At 47.0% G+C, this 24,917-nt stretch overlaps 2 protein-coding genes and 1 non-coding gene across 3 annotated transcripts; 2 read left to right on the top strand and 1 right to left on the bottom strand.

Annotated features, from left to right (window-relative positions):
* Positions 1–7,066: 7,066 nt before the first annotated feature.
* On the top strand, positions 7,067–7,139 carry TRNAK-UUU (transfer RNA lysine (anticodon UUU)). Its single transcript has one exon. It is a non-coding gene; the product is annotated as a tRNA-Lys (tRNA).
* Positions 7,140–11,051: 3,912 nt separating this feature from the next.
* On the top strand, positions 11,052–18,812 carry DRC2 (dynein regulatory complex subunit 2). Its single transcript, XM_024736916.1, has 8 exons — positions 11,052–11,365; positions 11,924–12,091; positions 15,319–15,488; positions 15,887–16,025; positions 17,170–17,367; positions 17,570–17,788; positions 18,159–18,311; positions 18,409–18,812. Exons 1-8 carry the CDS (start codon positions 11,234–11,236, stop codon positions 18,724–18,726), a joined length of 1,497 nt encoding a protein of 498 aa, XP_024592684.1. The 5' UTR covers positions 11,052–11,233; the 3' UTR covers positions 18,727–18,812.
* Positions 18,813–19,172: 360 nt separating this feature from the next.
* On the bottom strand, positions 19,173–22,776 carry FKBP11 (FKBP prolyl isomerase 11). The gene is made up of 6 exons (XM_024736839.1): positions 22,532–22,776; positions 22,319–22,346; positions 21,943–22,056; positions 21,613–21,646; positions 21,192–21,262; positions 19,173–19,409 (listed from the first exon to the last, which is right to left on the bottom strand). The coding sequence occupies exons 1-6, from the start codon at positions 22,664–22,666 to the stop codon at positions 19,192–19,194; spliced, it is 600 nt and encodes a 199-aa protein (XP_024592607.1). The 5' UTR covers positions 22,667–22,776; the 3' UTR covers positions 19,173–19,191.
* Positions 22,777–24,917: the final 2,141 nt, after the last annotated feature.

Below are 24,917 nucleotides of genomic sequence, written 5' to 3'. Positions count from 1 at the left end.
CTCCTAGCACTTTATCAGTGTCCTAGGAGGTGGAATGGTAGAATTCTCACCTGTCTTATGTGGGAGGCCCAGGTTCAATTCTTAGCTCTTGCCACTGCCTTCCTTTCAAGAAGGTAGCATAGCTCAGTGGTGAAGAGCACGGACTGCAGGCAGCCTGCCTGGGTTCTGATGGTGGCTCTGTCACTTGCTGTTTGATCTTGCCAAGGCACTTAACTGCTCTGTCCCTCATTTTCCCCATGTGTAAAATGACACTGATGATCATGCTGATTTCCTAGGAGTGCTAGGAATTAAAATTTGTTAAGCGTTTAGAACAGTGCCTGGCCTGTAGTAAGTACTAGATGAGTGTTTGTTAAATAAAATAAATCACTGGCAATAAATCATTGCAACATCTGCTTCCCTGTCTCATCCCGTGCTCTTCCACTTGCACCCCTAAGTCTACAGCAGGGATCCGGGGGCCAAGTCTACTGCTCTCCTCACCTGCTTTTCTAGCCAGGGCTGCTTCTGGCCACAACTCCGGTACTTAAAAAACTAGGCAGAGCTCAGCTCACTCCAGCCCAGCCGTCCTAACCCCCAGAATAAAAGACGTTCCTAACGGTAAGCTGCAGTCAAACCCAGGTGCACTCGTGATTGCTCCCTCAGCATTCATCCTCCAGCTGTTTTCAGAGGCTGAGGGTATTCTGGATACACCGAATGTATCCCTGAGCCTCATGTCCTGGGCCCTAGGCCTGATCCCCAAGACTGAGCATTAAACTACTCCCAAGTGCTCCCACACTGCCCTAGGCTCACTCTCAGGGTTGAACTTACACTTCTACAGCATAACCACCGGCTTTCCTGCCGGTCTCCTTGAGGGCGGCAGCTGTCTCCCTGTTTTCTGTTGCATCCCAGGGGCTACATATGGCACTTATCCTCTAACCCCATTTCTCATGAGTTCTCCGCCTGGCATCTCTGAGCCAGCCACACAGCCCTGCTGTCGGATTCTCAGGTTTCCTGTTCTCTCTCCTCAGGGCCTTTCCGTGTGCTTTTCGCCCTGCCTAACGTGTTCTTCCTCAGGCCTTTGCTTGACCAGCCCCTGTTCCTTCTTCAGGTCTCAGCTTACCTGTCACTTTCTCCAGGAAGCTTTCCGTCAGGGCCCCGGTCTCCCAGCCCCTGCATTTCCCCATTGTATTTTAAGCATTTCCTTACTTATCTGTGTCAACGAAAATAATCAATAAACAATCTATAATAGGAATAAAGTTTTACTTGAGCCAAACTGAGGACTAGAGCCAGGAAGACAGCCTCTCAGGTAACTCTGAGGAACTGTTCTAGAAAAGCATAGTTTACAGCACAGAACAAAGAACATCAAACAAGTCAGGGATACATTCCTTGAAGGTTTCAAAACAAAAACCCAGACCAGCACATACACAGTGAGTCAGTATGGCCTTGGCACGTGGGAAGGGAGTCTTTATCATCGATAGAGTACCAGCATTGGCTTTCTGGGAAGGGAGGTATTTCATCTTTATTTTTTATTTTATTTTATTTTATTTTTTTGATTTCCCATTTAGTTTTTTTTTTAACATCTTTATTGGGGTATAATTGCTTTACAATGGTGCGTTAGTTTCTGCTTTATAACAAAGTGAATCAGTTATATGTATATAACTTGCGTCTCCCTCCCTCCCACCCTCCCTCATCTTTATTTTTAACATAGACGTTCTTTACTTCTGGTCAATGTGCCCTTTTCCTTAATAATTAAAGCAGATGTACAATGTATGTTTGGTAGGCCATAAACACACTGTTCTGGTTAGCATCAGATTCAAGTTAACTCATGTATAAGCCAGAATGACTTCCCCATACCTCAACATGTGAAAATTTCCTTTGTCATCTGTGTCTCCCACTAGCCCGTCAAATTCAGGCAGGGTGGGGATCATGTTTACCTAATTTGTATTGTGTACCCTTAGTGCCCAGTGCAGGGCTCATAATAAGCCAGGAGTTTAAGTCCTGGGGCCCATGGATGAGCTCCCAGGAGTTTATGAGGCTCCCCAAATCATATAACAGTTTTTGTAGATTTGTAGTGGATTCTTTCTGGGAGAGAGTCTGTATTCTTTATCATAACCTCAAAGGATATATAACGCCATCCCCTCGCCCTGCAAAAGGTTAAGAACCACTGTGTAGGCATTCCGTAAAGGCTTGTTTTTGATTGGATGCGTTCATCTGTGAATATAATCGTTGATACTCAATAAACAGTTATTGAATGGATGATTAAGCCTCCTCTTCAGGGTTAGGGTGCTTTTAATGTTTTCAACGGATCAAGAAAAACCTCAGAAGAAACCTTTGCCAGTAAAAGTTAAAGTGCCCTTGCCTCAGCCCCTGACTCGGTGGCCCTAAATACCCCCTCTCCCTTCCCCGGGCGCACAGCCTAAGACTAAAGCTTCAGAGGCTCACAGCCCCTGCCAGAACTCATCTCCTGTCCTGAAATCCACCTACTGCGCCTTTGCAGCCTGTCAGCTGAAAATAATCCTGGTGAGAACAGGGGTGGCAGGAGCAGAGTCCTACAGAAGGTTTGACGGAGGGAGACTCTGCCCCCTGCTGGCTGCCCTGCTCCCCTTCAGCCGCCCGGCCGCGCCTCCAAAGAATGAGGTCAGAGCAGGGAAGAGGGGAGCGAGGTGAGGCAGAGGGGCCAGGGGAGGGGGCGGCCCCCCAACCGGGCAGTCTCTCCCATCAAGATTAGGCTCTGTCTTCAAACAAGTCAGGGGCGGTAGCTTCTGCTTTGAAACGCCCACCGCTTCCCCTCTCAGGGCTCCTACAGTCTACTCCCAAATTAGGAGCTTGGGGAGGGCAGGGGCTGCCATGGGGGTGGAAGTCCTTCTGGAGCTCAAAGGGAGGTCCAGTCACTCAGACTTGGCTTTCCCATCGATCTCTTTTCCTGGAGCCTGGTTACTGCCGACACCTTGGGATCCGGAGCCAATTCTCTGCATCGCCTACACTTGGCGTGTGGTGTACCAGCCTCCCCACATCACCATGGAAACAGGAGCCTCTGCATCCATCCCAGAACTGATTTGTGAAGCTAAGAGAAGAATCTGAATTTCAGGGTGGGGTGCATAGGAAGGGCAAAGAGAAAACGTTCACAGAAATTGTGGGGAGAGGGAGAGAGACATCAGGGTGGTGGAAGGATTGCTTTATAAGGGTTACTGGAATAACTTGTACCCTGTGAAGAGAAGCAGCTTCCTTGACAGACCATAAAGGCAGTCCTCTCATGGGCTACTGGTCAGCTCAAACTAACCAATCCCTCCACGGGCTGTCCTTCGTAGCTGTATAATCTTGAGTGAGTTCCTTAATCCCTCTAAGCATCACTTTTCTCAGCTGTAAAATAAAAATAATAGCAGCGCTTACTTCACAGGGTTATCGTAAGAATCCAATGAGGTAATGCATACACAGCACTTAATACAGTGCCTAGCACACAGTGAGTGCTCAAAAATGTATTGTTGCACACGCTTATGTTTCTATATATTTATATATTTTTTAACATCTTTATTGGAGTATAACTGCTCGACAATGCTGTGTTAGTTTCTGCTTTATAACAAAGTGAATCAGCTATACATATACATATATCCCCATATCGCCTTCCTCTTGCGTGTCCCTTCCACCCTCCCTATTCTATATTTTTAAAAATATTTACTTATTTATTTATTATTTGGTTGCACCGGGTCTTAGTTGTGGTCCGTGGTCTCCTTAGTTGCGGCAGGTGGGCTCCTTAGTTGTGGCACGTGAACTCTTAGTTGCGGCATGCATGTGGGATCTAGTTCCCTGACCAGGGATCGAACCCGGGCCCCTTTCATTGGGAGCGTGGAGTCTTATCCACTGCGACACCAGGGAAGTCCCCCTATAGTTATTATTTGTGTCTCCTTAGCTAAATTGCCAGCCCTTCAATAATACTTGAATACTTCACAATTTTTAAAGTACTTTTGCACACATTTCTCTCATTTGTCCCACCCCAATCCAGAAAAATAGAGAGGAGATTACTCTCCCCACTTAGTAGGCAAAGATGCAGATTCAGAATTTAAGCTTGTTCAAAAGCTCAGCTCTAACCTGGTGCTAAAACTCAGGGTTCTATAGAGCCTGGGTTCGTTGCCCTGTTCACTCATATCCTTTCTGCATCCCAGCACAGTGACACAGATGGTCAGTGCCTCATTGTTTGCTGACACTGATCCTGGAGCAGGAGTCTCTGGGAAAAGCTAGTCCTGAAGTGTGGGCCTTGGGTTTGACCATGAAGGAAGCATAAAACTCTTAATTGAATCTATAATTAAAAACATTGCCACAAAAAGGGAGTGACTACTAATGGTTTGGGGTTTCTTTTTGGAGTGTTGAAAGTGTTCTAAATTTTTTTTCTTAATTTATTTATTTTAATTTCTTTATTTTTGGCTGTGTTGGGTCTTCGCTGCTGCACGCGGGCTTTCTCTAGTTGCAGCGAGCAGGGGCTACTCTTCGTCGCGATGCACGGGCTTCTTACTGCGGTGGCTTCCCTTGTTGCAGAGCACGGGCTCTAGGCGTGAGGGCTTCAGTAGTTGTGGCTCGTGGGCTCAGTAGTTGTGGCTCGTGGGCTCTAGAGCACAGGCTCAGTAGTTGTGGCGTGCAGGCTTAGTTGCTCCGCGGCATGTAGGATCCTCCCGGACCAGGGCTCGAACCAGTGTCCCCTGCATTGGCAGGCGGATTCTTAACCACTGCACCACCAGGGAAGCCCCTGACTATGTTAAATTTTTAAAATATTGTGTTGGTTAAAAACAAGCAAAACATTAAAGAGATGAAAAGGAAAAGGAAGAATATTATGGTATATAAATTAAATTTTTTTAAAAAGTAAAGAAAGTGGAAAGGTAAACCACTGAACTGGAAAGTATAAATGCAAGGGAGTAATAAGATCCCAGGGTTGCAAGGACCAAGTAGAAGCACTCAACCATCAAAGGTCAGGTGAGAGTGGCTACCTCAATGGAGAGCAGATTCAAAGCAGAAATCAGAATATCAGGACTTCTCTGGTGGCACAGTGGTTAGGAATCCACCTGCCAATGCAGGGGACACGGGTTCGAGCCCTGGTCTGGGAAGATCCCATATGCTGCGGAGCAACTAAGCCTGTGCGCCACAACTACTGAGCCCACATGCCACAACTACTGAAGCCCGTGCACCTAGAGCCCACGCTCCACAACAAGAGAAGCCACCACAATGAGAAGCCTGCACACCGCAATGAAGAGTTGCCCCCGCTTGCCTCAAGTAGAGAAAGCCCGTGCATAGCAACGAAGACCCAATGCAGCCATAAATAAATAAATGAATAAATAAAATAAAACAAAATAAAATAAGAAATCAGAATATCTGACTCACAAAGACAGTGATTGACGTTGGTCATGGTGTTCCTAGAAGTGACCTAAACAGGAAGCCTACTAAATTCTTACTTGATCCGTATAAGCAGAAAAGTTCTAGGTCAAGGGAACAAAATTCTAACCAGAATCATAAAAACAGAGTCTTAACCCCTCAGTCAATTCCCAGACTTGAGTCACTTTACATACCCAGAGCCCTTTGAATGAAGAAGAGATTGGGTCTTCTTGAGGAAGAACCCCAGTACACTGCCAGAACACTGTTAATCTTTATCCTAGCCTTCCCCAAAAGGCCTTTTACCAGGGTTACTGTGCATTGGGGAAAAGGAAATAATCAGACTTTTCAGGAATACTGTCTCGGAACTGACACTAATTCCAGGAGACCCAAAATGTCACTGTGGTCCACCAATCAGAGTAGGGGCTTCCGGAGATCATAAGATGATCAATCAGGTCTATCTCACAGTGGGCTAGTGAGTCCCTGAACCCATCCTAGGGGTATTTTCCCAGTTCTGCAATGCATTATTGAAATATACTCAGCAGCTGCCAGAATACCGACATTAGTTCCCTGACTTGTGGACTGAGGGCTACTATGGTGGGAAAGGCCAAATGGAAGCCACTAGAACTGCCTCTACCTAGGAAGATAGTAAAGCAAAAGCAATGCCACATTCCTGAAGGGATTACACAGACTACTACCATCCTTAAGTTCTTGAAAGATGCAGCAGTGGTGATTTCCACCACATCACCATTCAACTCACCTATTTGGCCTGTGCAGAAGACAGATGGATCTTGGAGGATGAGAGTGGATTATTGTAAGCTTAACCAGGTGGTGACTCCAATTGCCAGATGTGGTTTCATTGCTTGACCAAATTAACACACCCCTTGGTACCTGGTATGCAGCGATTGATCTGGCAAGTGCCTTTTTCTCCATCCTTGCCAATAAGGACCACCGGAAGCAGTTTGCTTTTAGCTGGCAAGGCCAGCAATACACCTTCACAGTTCTACCTCAGGGGTATATCACCTCTGCAGCCCTATGTCATCATTTAGTTCACAGGGATCTCGATCACCTTCTGTTGAAAAAGCCAGTCTCATGCCCACAATATTTCATCCCCCACTCAGCAACATAAGAATGGACCTTGGGGTTGGAACACTTTCTTACCAAGAGGTAAAGTGCCCACACAGCCTGTGCACATTGTGTGGGAATCTCTCTCTCTCTTTCATGCTCAATGTGTACTCCTTTGTTCTACTTAAGCAAATGCATCAGTGGTCCTCAGGCATGCCCCCAGCTATTTCATATTCCATGGGGGAGGGGGAGGGATCGTTTTACTTGGCACCAGAGGGGGTGCATGTAGGCCAATTGCCCAGCATCTGCTTCCAGGAGGGACCCACTGGCCTTAAGGGACCAACACCCACAATTGAAGTTGATCCTGCTCTGTCTCTTCTCTATGTGAGTAAAGCACTGTTCCAACCAGTGCTTGACTACATTGTTTTCCTTGGCAACTCTGTTACCAAGATGCAGTGGGCAGAAGTGTTTAGACTTCTATTCCTGGTGGCCAAACAGCACTGTGATGACCTCAGCTCTTCCTGCATGTAGTGGGAGTCCTCGCCTGACACTGGTCATCAATATATGATGTTCTGCTTGACACCTTTCTGATCCACAAGATATCAAACTTGCCCATTACATTGATGACATTATGTAGATTGGACCTAGTGAGCAAGAAGTAGCAACTACTGCCTGGGTAGCTCAGCTGGGAGAGCATCAGACTTTTAATCTGAGGGCCCAGGGTTCATGTCCCTGTCCAGGCGCCAAGAATAAATAAATAAACAGAAGAAGTAGCAACTACTGCAGACATTGGTTTTTATTGGTGAAACATATGTGTGTCAGAGGATGGGAAATAAATCTGGCTAAAGTTCGAGGCCTTTCCAGCTCAGGGAAATTTCAAGGGTCCAATGGTGTGGGGCACATCAAGATATCCCTTCTAAAGTGAAGGATCAGGGAGGGAGGGAGACGCAAGAGGGAAGAGATATGGGGACCTATGTATATGTATCACTGATTCACTTTGTTATAAAGCAGAAACTAACACATCATCGTAAAGCAATTATACTCCAGTAAAGATGTAAAATAAAAATAAAATAAAATAAAGCGAAGGATCAGTTGTGGCATCTGGCCCCTTCCACAACCAAAAGAGAGGCACGACACCTTATCGGGCCTCTTTGGATTTTGGAGGCAGCATATTCCTCATTTGGGTGTGTTATTCAGGCCGATTCACCAAGTGACCTGAAAAGCTGCCAACTTTGAGCCGGGCCAGAACAAAAGAAGGCTCTGCGACAGGTCAAGCTGCTGTGCAAGCTGCTCTGCCGCGGGGGCCACACAATCCAGTAGATCCAACGGTGCTTGAAGTGGCAGTGGCGTACAGGCATGCCATTTGGAGCCTTGGGGAGCGCCTGTAGGTGAATCGCTGCACAGGCCCTAAGGACCTTGGAGCAAAGTCCTGCAGTCCTCCACAGATAGCTAATCCTCTTTTGAGAAACAGCTCTTGGCCTGCTACTGGGTCTTAGAAGAGACTGAATGCTCCGAATGGACCACCAAATTACTGTGTGACCTGAGCTGCCCGACAAGCCATAAAGTTGGGTGTGCAAAGCTGCACTCCATCATCAAATTTAAGTGGTATATAAGAGATCAGGCCTGACTAGGCCCTGCAGGCACAAGTAAGTTACATGAAGAAATGGTTCAGATTCTCATGGCCTCCCACACACTTCTCTTCCAGCCTGCACCCATGGCCTCAGGGGAAGTTCCCTATGATCAGCTAATGGAAGAAGAGAAGGCTCAGGCCTGGTTTGCAGTTGGTTCTGCACAATACACAGGCACCACCCACAAGAGAACAGCTGTAATACTACTGACCCTTCTGGGGACATCCTGAAGGACATTGTGAAGGGGAATGGTCCCAGGGGGCAGAACATAGAGAAGTGCACCTGGTTGTTCACTTTGTTTGAAAGTAGAAATGACCAGACATGTGATTATATTGTTATGTTAGCTCCTGGGCTGTGGCCAATGGCTTGGCTGAATTGTCAGGGACTTGGAAGGAACATGATTGGAAAATTTGTGACACGGAAATTTGGGGAAGAGCTATGTGATAAAACTCTCTGAATGGGCAAAAAACATGAAGATATTTGTGTTCCAAGAAAAAGCTCACAAAGAGTGACCTCAGCAGAGGAGGATCTTAATAATCAAGTGGATAGGATGACCTGTTATGGGAATACCGCCAATCTTTTTTCCCAGCCACCCCTGTCATTGCACAATGGGCCCATGAACAAAGCAGCCATTTTGGCCAGGACAGAGGTTATGCACGGACTCAGCAACACGAGCGTTCACTCACCAAGGCCAACCTGGCTAAGGCAATCACTGAGGGCCCAATCTGGCAGCAGCAGAGACCGACACTGGGCCCCCTGCCTTGTATCATTCCCCTGGGTGAACAAGTTGATTATACTGGACCACTTCCATCCTGGAAAGGGCAGTGTTTTTTTCTTAATGGAATATATATTTACTCTGGATACACATCTGCCTTCTCTGCATGCAAGTCTTCTGCCCAAATTACCATCTGTGGATTTACGAATGCCTTATCCACCATCGTGCTATTCCACAGAGCATGGCTTCTGATCATGGAAATTAGTTCTCAGCAAATGAAGTGTGGCAATGGGCCCATGCTCATGGAATTCACTGGTCTTACCATGTTTTCTGCCATCCTAAAGCAGCTGGTTTGATAGAATGGTGGAATGGCCTTTTGAAGACTTGGTTACAGTACCAGCAATAGTGGCAATCCAGGCAGGACTACTAATGGCCCAGACCTTTCAGGAATGAGAGTTTGGGTCACCACACCAGGTAAAGAACCATGACCAGCTGAGGTGCTTGCTGAAGGCAAAAAGAATGCAGAATGAATAGTAGAAGAAGGTAGTTATAAATTTCCAGTACAGCAAGATGACCAGTTACAGAAATGTAATTTCTGTAATTACAGGACTGTAATAGTTATATTTCCTTCTTATCTTGTTATGAATATGTTTGTGTGTGTATAAAAATAAAATATCTTTGTTTTTCCCCTCTCTTATTCCTTATCATGTAACATAAAATATATTGACTTTATTTTATAATATTTCAGTACTATGACCTGGTTATTGTCTTTATTTGGAGATTAGGTATGGTTTAAGAACATGTGTATTGACGAGCGGTGGACTTGTGATGGTAAATTTTATGTGCCAGCTTGACTGAGCCACAGCGTGTCCAGATATTTGGTCAAACATTATTCTGGGTATGTCTGTGAGGGTATTTCTTTTTTTTTTTTTTTGCAGTATGCGGGCCTCTCACTGTTGTGGCCTCTCCCATTGCGGAGCACAGGCTCCGGATGCACAGGCTCAGCGGCCATGGCTCACGGGCCCAGCCGCTCCATGGCATGTGGGATCTTCCCGGACCGGGGCACGAACCCGTGTCCCCTGCCTCGGCAGGCGGACTCTCAATCACTGGGCCACCAGGGAAGCCCCTGTGAGGGTATTTCTTGATGCGATTAGCATTTTAATCAGTAGACTGAGTAAAGCAGATTGCTCTCCCTTATGTGGGTGGGTCTCATCCAATCAGCTGAAGGCCTGGACAGAATAAAAGGGCTGAGTAAGATGGAACTCCTCCTGCCTGACTGCTTGAGTTGGGACTTTGGTCTTTTCTGGCCTTTGGACTCAGACTGAAACATCAGATGGACGGAAATATATATTTTATGTTGTAAATATTTATGTTTATATTTTAAATATTATATATTTAAAATATTGGTTCTGTTTCTCTGGAGGACTCTGATACAGGCTTATATCTCACATTTAAAACAACTTTGTTGAGGCACATTTTGCATATCATAATTTGCCCTTTTCAAGTATATAATGCAATGATTTTTTTAACCCAAATTCATCAAGTTGTCCAAAATAAATCAGTTTCAGAACATTTTCATCAACCCAATATGATCTCTCATGTGCATTTAATGTTAATCTCCCCGCCTCCCTCCAAGCAATTTGTAGTTTACTTTGCATCTTTATAGCTTTGCCTTTTCTGGGTAGTTCACGTAAGTGGAAACTTACAATATGTGGCCTCTTGGCTTCTGCGGTTTATCCACATTGCAGCATGCATGCATAGTCTGTTCCTTTTTTATTGTTGAATAGTATTCCACTGTGTGGAAAGAGCATATTTTGTCTCCCATTCACTTGTTTTGGGACATTTTGGCTGTTTCCAATTGGGCTATTATGGGTAATGCTGCTAAGAACATTCCTGTGTAAGTCTTTATGTGGATACACTCTCATTGCTCTTAGATTGATGTCTGAAAGTGAAATTGCTGGTTCACACTGTAAATTTATGTTTAACATTTAAAACACTGCCAAAGTGTTTTCCAAAGTGGCTGTACCGTTTTGCATTCCCACCACCAGTGTATGAGGGTTCCTGTTTCTCCATATATCTCCAAAACTTGTTATTACTTGTATTTTAAAATATGGCCATTATGTGAAAAATAATCCAAAAAAGATTTTTAAATGGTCATTGGGGAAGCTAGGGATTTTGAGAAGTAAAAGACCCTCTCTCAAAAACTGACTGCGGTCCTCCAGCCGGCAGAGGGCGCTCCGAGCCAAGACCTCTTCTCCTAGCCGTTACAGCGCCATCTTAGCGAGATCCCCGTTGCTAAGAGACGGAGATGCGTCTTTTGGTTTGGGAGCCTTGCCTCACCGCTATCCCAGGCTATCTTTTGCCTGAGGTCTGAGATCTAAGGTCCAACTACCCTCCAGGGGCAGTTCCAGAAGTCACCTTTCTGGGGACATTTTCCTCCTACCCCCTCTAGCGCTGGCCCTGGCAGGCGGAGGATCCTCGCCCATATCCAGCTATGTCTAAGAAAGGGAAAAAGGCCAAGATGCCCCTGTCCGATGAAGAGCAGCTGCTTCTGTTTCAGCAGAAGTTGCTGGCAGAGGAGGAGATGGCCAAGAAGAAAGAGAGGCTCGTGAACCAGTTCTTGAAGGTGATGGATTTTTGCATTAACTCTCTGCCCAACCCCACACGCCCCCTGCACTGGTCCTGTTGCCTTGCTCCTGTCATTGTGGTAGCCTCATTTTCATGCTAGCCTCCGCTCCTCTGGAAATCTTAAGACCCAGATATACTTAGATTTCAGGCAATATTGTCTGGGGGAAGGGGCAGTTCTCTGTGAAGCATGGAGGGAGGAAGGTGGTGTAGAGCTTGACAATCACTCCTGAGCCCCAGAACCGGGACAGTAGGTGCTTTCAGCTGTCTGAGCTGTCTGAAATCGTGATATTCTCCCTCGAGATGGGTCATTGCAAATAACATCCTGCTCTGATGCTTCCACCCAGAAGGAAATTCACGCTAGCTCTCCCTAAAATGCCATTGGGCTGCTCCTGTCTTACTTCAGACCCTCCCAAAACAAGAACAGGAACTCCTGAGTGTTAGCCATGAGGAGCTTTGGTCCCTCAGAAAAGAAAAAGGGTGATCTTGTTTGTTGTACTATATCAGGGCTTTTAACCCTGACCTCTGGGAGGGGTTGGTTATTTATTCCTTCACACAGGATAAGCTGGCCAAGGAGGAGCACAACTCTGCTCTGAACCTTAATAAGATTAACACACAGTGGAGGACGGTCCTTCGGGAAGTCAAGACCAGAGAGCTTCATAAGGACATTGAGATCCTCAGCCAAACATTTGAACGAGTGGTGGACTGCAAGGACAGTGTCATCAAGGCAAGCTCTCTTCCCAAAGAAACACTTGAATATGACTGTCTTGATCTCTTAATAGAATGGGCCTAGTGAAGTAATTGATCTTAAAGCCCTCCCAAGACACATGAAATGAAAACTAGAATACTGAGCCGTCATCCTTCTCCCTCTGTTAGAGGAGCCATTCTCCTTGGTCATCTACTGCCTCAAACCAGTACTATATTAGAGTTGTAAGGCACAGTAGACATCACCTAATGACTTGAACTTAGTTCTATACCTTCATTTCAATGTGAGAAGACTCAGTTCCAGAGGCAGGAACCAGTTTGCTCAAGGTCACACAGCTAGTCAGTGAGAGAGCTGTGACTACACACGGATTTCTTGATCCCCACTCCAGTGCTTTATTCAACCAAATTCTATTTGGCCTCTTTGATTCAACTCCAGTGGCCCTGGATGAGGTTGAGAAGATCTCCATCGGTAAGAGCAGTTCTGTATCTCTAAGCAATTCAATCAGCCAACCTTATGTTTTGGGGAGGTTCTTGAGTTGAGTATATACCATCTTTTCTTCTAAGGGGTTTCTTCTCTTGAGTTCCAAATCCCTTATTCAGGATCCCTCGATATCTGTTCCTGGCTGTGTCACTGTCCTCAAAACTGAGCTCATGAGCTCCTCCTTCTCTAGCCAGCCCCATTTCCCATCCTCCACCATCTGATCTTCCTCATACTCTCTATTTGGGTAGGACCATTCACCAGATCACCCAACCCAGGAATCTGGGAATCATCCCAGCTTTTGCTTCCATTCCTAACTTCTGTTACTAAGTCTTGTATAAATCTTCTGCTTAAATATTTTTCAGAGTCACACCCTGCTCTTCTTCCTCACTGTCCTGCTGTAGTTGAGACGGGCATTATCTATTGCAATAGTCTCTTTTTTTATGTTTTAATTTAATTTATTTATTTTGGGCTGTATTGGGTCTTCATTGCTGTGTGTGCGGGCTTTCTCTAGTTGTGGCGAGCGGGGGCTACTCTTTGTTGCGGTGCGCGGGCTTCTCACTGCGTGGCTTCTCTTGTTGCGGAGCACGGACTCTGGGCGCGAGGGCTTCAGTAGTTGTAGCACGAGGGCTTTGGTAGTTGTAGCACACGGGCTCAGTAGTTGTGGCTCACAGGCTCTAGCGCGCAGGCTCAGTAGGTGTGGCGCACAGGCTTAGTTGCTCCACGGCATGTGGGATCTTCCCAGACCAGGGCTCAAACCCGTGTCCCGTGCACTGGCAGGTGTATTCCTAACCACTGCGCCACCAGGGAAGTCCTCACCAGGATTATCTTTCTAAAGCAAATATCTGATCCTGTTACTCCACTGCGTAAATCTCCTTAGTGGCTCCCCTCTTCTACAGAAAAAATCGAAACTCCTTGGAAGGAACATCAAACATCAAAGCCCTTCATGATCTGGCCTCTACCTGTACCTTTCACATAGCCAGCCTTCTTTCCTGTGCCTTTGCACGTGCCATTCCCTATCTCCCCAGTTTTCCTGGGAAACTCTCACTCCTGCTTCAAGAGTGATACAAATGACATCTCTTCTATGAAGCCCTCCTCAGTGCTCTTAGTCAGATGTAGGCACTAAGTCCTTTATATCCCATTGTCACTGGGAAATCATCAACCTCATAGCATTTTTCATGCTGTAATTTCTTTTCAGAATTTACAAAATCAGAATTTAATCTGAACTTTATACCTGGGGTTTTTTGGGGGTTTCTTTTCAGAATTTATTGTAATTTTCTACTTATATAACTTTTCCTACTGCAAGACTTCAAGCTCCTTTGGGGGCACTGAGAATGTCTTTAGATCTCTGAATCCTCAGCATCCAGCACGGTGCTGGTACATAGCAGGTTTAGTAAACATTTCTTGAGTGAGTGAATAGTCTTCCATTATCAGCACCTATTTCAGATCTTTTTCATACTAAACATGTAAGGTAAAAGCTAGCAATGTGGTAGTTTACAGTGAGTGGATCATGTGGGCATTTGGTAAATGCTTTTTTGCTTTATTCACTTTAATTTGTTTTACTTTTTTGAATAGGTAGTTCACTCACAATATTCAAAATTCAAAAGATAAAAAAGTTATATATAGAAAAGTTCCCTCCCACTGGTGCCTTTCAGCCACCCAGTGCCCCTCCCAATAATTTTAGTTTCATGAGTAAACCTTTTTTTTTTACACAAATGGTAGTATTACATAGTGTTCTGCCCCTTGCCTTTTTCACTTAATAATATATCCTGGGGATTATTCAACATTAGCCCATAAAGAGCTTCTCATTTTTTTTTTAACAACTGCATAGTATACTGTATTGTAGTTTAACATGTTACTTTGTCCTCGGTATTTCCTGTGTCTTGGTAATTTGATCTAGAAGCTTGCAGGTGTTGTGTTCTTCTATTAGGAGGCCCATTTGTGATGTTAGCAGCTGTTGATTATCCGTTAATTCATTGGGGGTTGCAAAATGCTGATTTTCTAATAGTATTCTTTTTTCATTTATTAGTTTGAATACTTCTGTAAAGAGATACTATCATTTACCATTCAGTTACCCAGAGGTATACTTTATATAAGAAATGCTTATATACACTATAGGTTATATAAGAAATGCTCTTTCTCTTCCCTTTACAAACCAGTTTAAAAAAAAAAAGAATTGGTTGTCTGGCATCCTCTAATGGTAACGGATTTTTTTTAAAAAGTATCCTGATAAACTCATAATCAGACATATTTGATATGTTTTGATCCATTGCAGTTCTTATCCACATTGATGCTCACACGGTCCCTTTTTTTTCTAGGGGACATGTTCTCATTTTTTATTGCTACATCACAAACCACCCTAAATTAGCGACTTACAACAATTTATTTCACTCTGTCTCGTGGTTCTGCAGGTTGACTTAGCTTACCAGGGAGGTTCTTGCCTGACATCTCTCGTACGGTTTTCAGTCAGATGTCATTTGGCGCTGCAGTCACCTGAAGGCTTGACTGAGCTGGATGTGTAAGATGACTGACAGTTGATTCTGACTATCCGCTGGGAGCTCAGCTGGGCCGTTGACTGGAATGAATGCTTCCACATGGCCCCTTCACCAGCACTGGCTTCTCACATTCACAAGTGGCAGAGCCAGAGCTCCCAGAGCCAAAGAATTGGCTTTAGAGACTAGGGAAAATAGGAACTAGCTAGCCGAATACATTTTTATTTTCTCACAGAGATGCCATTCAGCCAAAATGGTAACTCTGTGTTTCCTACCCAGTCGTTAGTGAAGGACCTGTCAGAAGCTGAGGAGCAGTACGCCCACGCACTGCGCAGCCACTTGCATAACATCGACCGGCTCTTGGCCCTGCAGAGACGCCGGCTCAGCCTCCTAGAGGAAAGTTACAACGTGGAGCTGGAGGCCCTGACCAAGGAGTTTGAGACAGAAAGGTATGGGGACCTAAGGGGAGATATGGGGGGGTTGAGCCCAGGGGACTATCTAGAGCCTATGTCAAGATGCTGGCTGTAAGCAGCCACCCACTTTCAACTATCAAAATCCTACGCATCTACCTCTCTGGGGGACAGGGATGGGAAGGAGACTTTTCACTGCAACCTTTTGTACTTTTTGATTTTTGTATCATATGAATGTATTACCTATTCAAAAATCAAAATAATCTTATTCATTCTTTCTGGCCCTGAAAAGAATAGAACCCGCCTTCCCTCTGTCCTTCTTCAGTACCTAAGAGTTTGTACCGTTCATATAGTTTTATTACATATTGCTTTGCATTGTCATTATTGATCCCTATGCTTTATGCCTCAGAGCAGAGACAGTATCTTATCTCCTACAGGAAGACAATTATTGACCAACATGAAAAAGAGATTCACTACCTACAAGATGTCTTCATGGCCATGGAGCAGAACTGCATAGATTCTGAGTACGAAAGCAAGCTGGAGTTCCAGAGCATGTGGGAAGATCTCAAAAACAAGGTACAGAGGGAGAGCAGAAGGGCAGGAACTGGGAGAAAGTGAGAGAAAATCGCTCAAGGCTAGTAGAGCTAGAAGAGATCCCTTTAACCAACATAGCCAATAAAATGCCTGTTGCTGCCATAGGTACCCCTACTGCTTTTTGTAATTTTGTGAAAATTGGTGGGGAGGGGGAACCATTCTGAAATGTCAAGGAAGTGCATTTTAGAGCTAACGCACACCAAGGAGATCGTCTGGCTTCACCTCTGTGATTTGTAGATGAAGAAATTAAGGCCCAAAGAAGTGAAATGACCTGCCAAAGTCATGCTGCTGGTCTGTGGTAGAACCAGGGGGAGAGTCCAGTTCTCCTGTCCCTTGGCCCCAAGAGCTTCCACCACCCTGGAGGTTGCAGACGTAGCCAGCCTGCAGACCTGGATTTGGGGGGTGGGGCCCTTTGCTTCTTTTTGGCTGCGTTGGGTCTTCGTGGCTGTGCGCAGGCTTTCTCTAGTTGCGGTGAGTGGGGGCTACTCTTCGTTGTGGTGCGCGGGCTTCTCATCACGTTGGCTTCTCTTGTTGCAGAGCATGGGCTCTAGGCATGGGGGCTTCAGTAGTTGTGGCACGCAGGCTCAGTAGTTGTGGCGCACGGGCATAGTTGCTCCACGGCATGTGCGATCCTCCCGGACCAGGGCTCGAACCCGTGTCCCCTGCATTGGCAGGTGGAGTCTTAACCACTGCGCCACCAGGGAAGCCCCCACTTTGTTTTTATTTTGCCTCATAATGTTTCATTAAAAATTTTTTATAAGCTTTCTACATTTAAAAATTGGAAGATTTCACATAAAAATCCAAATTTTCAGCTTCCCTTGAAAAATGTAAAGATCTGGTAACACTGGGCCACATTCCAAATGGAGACATTCATGTGAAGCTGAGCAGCTGTGCTCCCACCCCCCCAAACACACACCAATGGAGCATTTCCTCTCTGGTTTGCCACAGGCCCCAGCTAGCCCACAGCGCTTATTTATATCATCTGCCTGGTTTGTAGGCATTTTCACTGGAAACCTCTGCACCACGCTGTGCTACAAACAGTTCAAGAGGGGGAGGTTGCTGGTGGAAGTGAAAGGGTGCTAATAGGGTAATTCCAAGCACTGGCTATTTTGGGGCCACTTCCCAGAATTTAGAAGAGAAGCACTTTCTAAGACTGCAACTGGAGCATACAGTAGAAGATCTGTGGAGAAGGTTCCAGGATGCACTCAAGAATTACACTGATGCCACAGAGGATCGAAAGATCGCCTTCGAGACTCTAAAGGTAAAGGACGAGAAGAGCTCCAAAGAGATTGAAGCACAGATGAAAAAAATACAGAGACTACAGGTTAGTGCAGCCCACCTGAAAGACTCACTGCTTTAACTGTTCCATTATCCCCTGTTCTCCTTTCCCCAGTTTCTACTGGGCCTCATCACTGGTTGGGGAAAGATGGTATGCTCTGGTATCAGTCCCCAGACAGTCCTTTTACCTGCTCCCTGAAGACCCTCACCTAGTCAAGTGTTTCCTCTAACCTACCCTGTTCCTCTAGGATTCCATAATTATTTTAAAAGGCAAGATCATGGTGCACGGCCGTGAGAGTGAAGAACAGAACCGGGACATTCGTGAGGACAAGGAGTTGGTCCTTGTACAACTGCGAAAACTTAAGGCCCAAAGGACTCAGGCCCGGGGAATATCACAGGAGAACTTAGTCAAACTCACCCTGGAAAGTAATGCCACCCTCAAGGCCCTGAGGAAGATTGTCGACAAGGTAACAAAGGGGAGAAGGCAGCCAGAACAGAACCAAGGAACACAGCTCCCTGCGAAGCGAAAGGGGCTGGGGAGACATAGAGGGCTTCCCCCTGCTTCCTGCCTGAGTGCATACTTGGAATGCCTATTCTATTCCATGTTCCCTCTCCTCTCACATTTTAAGTGAAGTTACTTCATGATGAATGACTTTTAGAAGAGTATAAAATACTTGGAATAGTGCTTGGCACATAGCTCTCTCTGTTGGATGTATTTATTACTTTTGTCTCCCATTTGGATAAGTAGCTCCCCTGGATTGAAGCAGGGGAACCAAATCCACTATTTCCCCTCCCCACCCCCTTTCCTAATGAAAGGTCTCTTCTTGCTTCCAATAGGGTGAAAAGGTCCTTAAACTTGCTGAAATATGTAGGAAATTTGAAACAGAGGAAGAAAAAGTGCTGCCTTTTTATTCGTCGGTATTGACTCCCGAGGAGCAGGAGGACATAGAGAAGATTGACCCAGAGGAGTTTAATGAGGAGCTTGGAAAGGTAAGCTTCCTACGGCCCGGAGGCCACCGCCCAGGGCTGGGGCTACACTTGCTAACGGGTGCTACCACACCCCTTCTCCCTTTAATTCAATTCCCAGGTGATAATGGACCACATAGGGATGGAGAATTTCTGGAAAAGGTACAACAAAGTGAAACTGGAGCAACTGAGCCTTCAACACAGACGTGCCCAGTTGTTAGAAATCAATGAGAAGCTGCGGGAGATGCTCAAGCAGTACTTGGATGGCATCTCAGTGAGTGATGAAGTGCTGAGCCAGCTCAGCCCACGCTTCATCGTCAATCAAAGCAGCAACTTACCCCAGCCCCCGTCCATGCCTACAGCCCAGCCAGGTGACCAAAAACCTCCAGCCACTTACAACATCATTGAAGCAGCCCATGTGATCGCCCACATCCTGTGATACAAGGATAAAAATCTCTTTTCAACCCCCAGAGAATGTTTTGAGAGACCTGAGGACTTTGCTATTAAAAATCTCCATGGAGTTTATGATCCTTGTATCTTTGCCATGTTGGATAGAACAGTCTACTTGGAGGACACTAGGAATACAGCGGCCCTAGGGGGTAAAGAGAATAGCTAGGCAACTACCCAGAGGCTTACTTCTCAGTGATGGATTGCTCCTCAGTCAGGACGCCATGGGAGCCAAAACACATACCTTCGGGACCCAGAGATCCCATGGTCCTTGGGGTAAGTTAAGACAGGAAGAGGAGGGCCAGGAGAAGAGATCCAAAGCCTCCAACCACCCCCATGCCAGGCAAGACCCAACGAAGAATGCCCTTTCTCCCCAGCCCTTTACCTTATTCCCACTTACAAAGGTAGCAGCAGAAAGTATCGGATGAAAAATGCAAAGATTTTTAAAAATTATTTTTTATTTCTTTTTGCTCTTGTTTCTTTTCTCTTCCTTGAGCTTCTTTTTGGAGACTTTAGGTCTGCTGGCCTTTTTGTATAGGTGATACCCAATGAGGCCCAGGAGGGTTGGCACCATGGCCATGCCTACCAGAGGCAAAATGCCCTTCACCAGCTTTTGCCAGTAGTTGGCTCGGATCAGTGCAATGAGCTCCACGTCAAAATGCAGCTCTGCATCCGCTGGAGGCAGAGAGGAGGTGAAGGTTAGAATCCCTGTGCATGTTACCCAGGACTCAGATCTGAATGAAAGCGGGGAGGGCAGACCACAACCACAGCACCAACTGTAAAGCTGGCAAGATTTAAATGTGGGGCTGAGTTCTCTTACAAAGGCAGAAGCAGAGGAGGGTTATGAGCTATCTAGTTATAGTCACGTTTACCTCAAATATACAAGTGTGGCTTGTATTCACTGACAGGTCTTTGCCAGGACAGAAAAACCTTCTGTGAAAAGTACTTGTAAAGTCCATTTGTAAGTTAGAGACCTCTGTACTAACTGTATTCCATTTCTGAACAGCCACATGGAGAGAATCTTTGCAGGGCTGAAATTAATTGGATTTAAACTAGACTTTTTAAAATTTCACCAACGAATAAGCACACCTCAATGTGATTGTTAAAAAAAAAAAAAATAGGTGTTTCAACATAAGGGCTAGAGAGGAAGAAGGATGTGGTTTAAGAAGTAAGGAGTGGGGCTTCCCTGGTGGCGCAGTGGTTGAGAGTCCGCCTGCCGATGCAGGGGACACGGGTTCGTGCCCCGGTCCAGGAAGATCCCACATGCCTAGCGGAGCGGCTAGGCCCGTGAGCCATGGCCGCTGAGCCTGCGCATCCGGAGCCTGTGCTCCGCAACGGGAGAGGCCACAACAGTGAGAGGCCTGCGTACTGCAAAAAAAAAAAAAAGGAGTGGAGGAATGGACAGGAATGAGTGGGGGGAGAAATGCAAACAAGAAGCACTGGAAATGAGGAGGTAACAGAACTTTGGGTAAAAGAATTTCTCTTTAGTCCCCTGACCCTCTCTATGGGTCTCTGTCTAAGCTGGAACTCGGATAAGAACTTTTATCCCAATACTCTGAAGTACAAGTCATTTTCGCTAGTAGAACATTTCTTATAACCAAAAGCAAGAGATATGCATCTTGGGAAATCTGTCCAGTCTCAGGCCTTCAAAAATAGGTATCAGCAGTGACCTGTGAGGGCTTTTAAAGTTAGGGGGTAGGCTTGGCTTTTTTTTTTTTAACTTATTTTTAATTTTTATTTATTTAATTTATCTTGGTTGCACCAGGTCTTAGTTGCAGCATGTATGTGGGATCTAATTCCCTGACCAGGGATCAAACCCGAGTTCCCTGCATTGGAGGGAAGATTCTTAACCACTGCACCACCAGGGAAGTCCCAGGCTTGGATTTTAAAAGTTGTTTTTTGTTTTATTTTGTTTTGAATTACTTGACTGTGATCATCCTGGTGGAGGCTGAAAGGAACGGTGGAGATGTGGTGAGAAGCCATGCCAACTGCACAACCAACAGTTTGGAGTTGTAGGAAAAGGGCAGGAAAGAAGTCCAGAGTTCTCGGAGAGGTGGCACAGGCAGCAGACTCGTGTGGCTCAAGCAGGTGTCTCCTCCCTAAAAAGTTGCTGTCTGCCAGAGGACAAGCCAGTGGCTTTAACAGGTTATATATTCCTAGTCCCTGCTGGTGATCTGAGGAGGAAGAAGGCGGCCCTGCAGAAGGAAGCCTCAGCCACTCCTGTACCTTTCGGGAAACTGGGTTTAGACCTTCTCAAGCTCCAGACAACGTGCATGGGGGGGGGGGGTTTTGTTTGTTTTTGCTGCACAGTGCAGCATGTGGGATCTTAGTTCCCAAATCATGGACCCAACCTGCGCCCCGTGCATTGGAAGCATAGGGTCTTAACCACTGGACTGCCAGGGAAGTCCCCGGGACTGGGTATTCTGATAGCCACAGAGAGAGGCCTAGTCAGATTACCTGGGATAGACGGCGGAAATCCCCGTTTTCCATAGGCCAAGTGAGAAGGAACGATTACCCTTCGCTTCTCTCTGAGGGAAGGAATGTGAGTCATAGCCAGAGGTGGGAACAGGTGGGCCAGCCACCTCGGTCCCTCTGAAGCCCCACCAACAAAACCCTCTGGATATTCACACTCAAAACGTGAACTTCCCACCTGAGCACCAAATAGGTTGATCAGCCAAGGCGTCCATCCTCCCACATGTCTCAGCTCCACCAACAAAATCCACAGCCAGGAAGCCTGAGGCTTCATCCAAAGCCTCAGTGCCCAGTGACCTTGACCTGCCCAGTGTGAAGCCAAAGCCCATTCTCCTGCCTCCTCTAGGAGCAGGGATAGCAGAGCCATGCAGGGGGGGTACCCAAGCCCACCTGCCCAGATACTCACCCCACACACATGTCTAGAAGGCTCTGCTCCAGACCTTGAGGAAGAAGACACAACTGAATAGGAAACTACCTACATTCCCCAAATCCCAGGAGAGGAGGCTCAAAGGCTCCCCACGGACCCTCAGTTGAGCTCCCCACTGCTGGAATCTCTGGCTTCCAATGCGGTATGGGGCAAGAGGAGTACTAGAAGCGGGGTTTGAACCTCAGGAGGTGGCTGGTAGAGCCCTGGGGTCTTATTCCAGGGGACATTTCCACTGTAGCTTAGGAGTTGAAGAAGCTAAGCAAGGGCTTAGGTTGGGAAGAAGTGGAATGGGAGGTACGGCTCACATACCTGGTATCACCTGCTTTTGGCCAAGTTCTATAACCAGAGGATCTCTGGTCAGAGAAGTGTCAAAGATGCGTCCATCTACCAAGCTGCCCTGGGGGGTGGGGGTGGGGGGAAGAGCTTCTAGAGCACACACCTAGTACCTCTCCCTCCCAGCAGGGCGCGCACACACCTGGGCCTCGGTCGGCAACCCCCTAGCGACTGCTGCCTAGCATTCCCCTCGGGGCAGAAAGGGCTGGCGCTTCTCAGAGATCCCTCCACCCTTCACTTCTCAGGGCCAGGGAGGAACTGGCGGAAAAGCAGGGAGGTAAAAAGGGTAGGGAAGAGAAGCGCCCCTCCCCCGGCCACGTGCTGGAGGACCCCCAGAGCCGGAGTGACTCGCGAACCTCACACGGTTCCGGGGGCTCCACCTATGATCGCACTACAGGAGTCACGGAGGCTCCTCCAAAGATCCCGTTCTTGCCCTTAGACTCAGCACCCCCAATTCAGTGCCCGCACTGCCTCTCCTCCCCGCTCCCAGGTTCCTTGAGACCCCGGCATTCTCCTCACGAGGCCCGACCTCCAAAGAGCCCGCCCGGGACTATCTCCTCCTCACCAGAGTCTCTACTTGGAGGGTCCGGACGGGACTTTCGGTTTCGAACCCAGCCTCAGCCCGGCACACCGCCCCACTGAGCAGCAGCGGCAGCAGCAGCAGCAGACGGAGCGGGAGAAGTGAGGGGCGCAGGGTCATGACTGGATGGGGGCAGGGCACGGGACACCCAGGACAGGCTGTTGGGCGGCAGCGGCTAGGACCGCAGTTCCTTCAGCGCCCAGGCCAGACTGGACGGGGCGGGTCGCGACGCGCGCCAGCTCCTCCTCCCGCAGCCCTTCCTCCACCTTGTCCCCACCTCCCGGAGGGAGGAGGCCGCGGGAGCTCTCCCTGCCCTCTGAGATTCTGACCTGTCCGTTATACGTTCAGTCCCATAGCGACGGGCTGGGTCACATAATGACACCCATATACGTTTACCTATTGTGCTCCAGACACTTGTCTGTAATCCTCAAAACCACCTTGAAAAGTAGGCATAATTGTTTCCATTTTACAGATGAGGAACTGGGTGTTCAGGTTAAGTAAGTTGCTCAAGGTCATCTAGCTAGGTGGTGACAGAGACAGGATTCAAACCCAGGACTACCTGAGTCCAGCCAGTTTGCGCTCTGGTCTTTCCTCTTAAAGATATATGTGTCCTCACACCTATCCTGGCAGTGTCTGGCTGGCCCACCGCAACCCAGCAGCTGCCAAAGGTCGTATCCCTCTCCCATATCCAGCCCTTCAGCTTGATTTTCTGGAGGTCATATACCCAAAAGGAGGGAGGGTGTTGCCCCATCACCCTGTCCTTAAGGTAACTGAAAAGAGCACAGGCTATTTCACTGTAAGGGTGGGATGAATCCCTGATCTTTTCCTCTGACATTACCATTTCCTTTCTCCTTTCATCAACAAAATTGTCAAAAAACCAGCTACATACACCCATTTTATGTTTGTGCAAGGACTCCGGTTTTTTTGTTTGTTTTTAGAAATTCTTATTTATTTTGGCTGCATTGGGTCTTCGTTGCTGCGCGCGGACTTTCTCTAGTAGCAGCCAGCGGGGGCTCCTCTTCGTTGAGGTGGCTTCTCTTGTAGGCTTCAGTAGTTGTGGCACATGGGCTCAGTAGTTGTGGCTTGCAGGCTGTAGAGCACAGGCTCAGTAAGTTGTAGCGCATGGGCTTAGTTGCTCCGCAGCATGCGGGATCTTCTCGGACCAGGGCTCAAACCCGTGTCCCCTGCATTGACAGGTGTTTTTTTTGTTTGTTTTTTTTGCGGTACGCGGGCCTCTCACCGCTGTGGCCTTTCCCGTTGCGGAACACAGGCTCCGGACGCGCGGGCCCAGCGGCCACGGCCCACGGGCCCAGCCGCTCCGCGGCATGTGGAATCCTCCCGGACCGGGGCACGAACCCGCGTCCCCTGCATCGGCAGGCGGACTCTCAACCACTGCGCCACCAGGGAAGCGCCCTGACAGGTGGATTCTTAACCACTGCGCCACCAGGGAAGCGCCCTGACAGGTGGATTCTTAACCACTGCGCCACCAGGGAAGTCCCAGGACTTCAGTTTTTAAAAGACTTTTTAAGTTATTTCGGGTGACCCTACCAATCCCCTTCTGCATGATTTAAGCCCTCACTGCCCACTCAGGCCTTGGGTATCTGGATTCTGCTCCCTCAAAAGTCATCAGTGAGCTCACAGTCACCATATTTTGGACCACTTCTTAGGTTTTGTCCTCTTAAGCATCTCTCTGGTCCATGATGCCATTGAGCTCTGACTGCCCTCCTAAGCTCTAGGCACCACTGTGTACTGGGGATCTCCACCTGGATGTTTGACCAGCACCTCAAATCAACACACACAATACTGTACTCATTCCTCTTTCTCCTTCCATCCCACCTGCAACAATCTAGACTTCACTTCCAACCTCCTGTTTCTGTTCCTGGTTCTGCTACCAGCACTCTCTTTGATTCTCCTCTCACCCCCACATCCAACCAGTCTGCTTTGGATTTTCCCTCCACAGCCTCTCCAGCTCTTTCTTTCCATTCCCACAGCTACCACCCTAATTAAACCTTCATTATTTCTCTTTTGGGCTTTTTCTTTTCTTTTTTTTAAAAAGCCCCCTCAGCAGGAAATTTCTGGGGGTGATGGAATGCTCCATATCTTGATAGGGATGTGGGTTACATGGGTGTATGCCTGTCAAAACTTATCAAACTGTATAAGATCTGTGCATTGCGCTTTATGCAAATTATTCCTCAAATTCTTTAAAAAGGAAAAAAAAATCAAACACAAACAGAACTATATTTCCACGTCTCCCTTAAATTTGTATAAGGCCACGTGACTAAGTTCTGGCCTATAAGACATAAACCAAAGTGTTTGAAATATTGTCCTGGACTTCCAGGGAGGCTGCTTAAAGGAAGTTAATTTAACAAAG

The sequence above is a fragment of the Neophocaena asiaeorientalis genome, unplaced genomic scaffold (genome assembly GCF_003031525.2).
Source record: "Neophocaena asiaeorientalis asiaeorientalis breed wild unplaced genomic scaffold, Neophocaena_asiaeorientalis_V1.1 scaffold134, whole genome shotgun sequence".
Taxonomy (NCBI): Eukaryota; Metazoa; Chordata; class Mammalia; order Artiodactyla; family Phocoenidae; genus Neophocaena; species Neophocaena asiaeorientalis.
The sequence above is the reverse complement of the archived record's forward strand: the minus strand, read 5'-3'. Positions and strand labels throughout refer to the sequence as shown.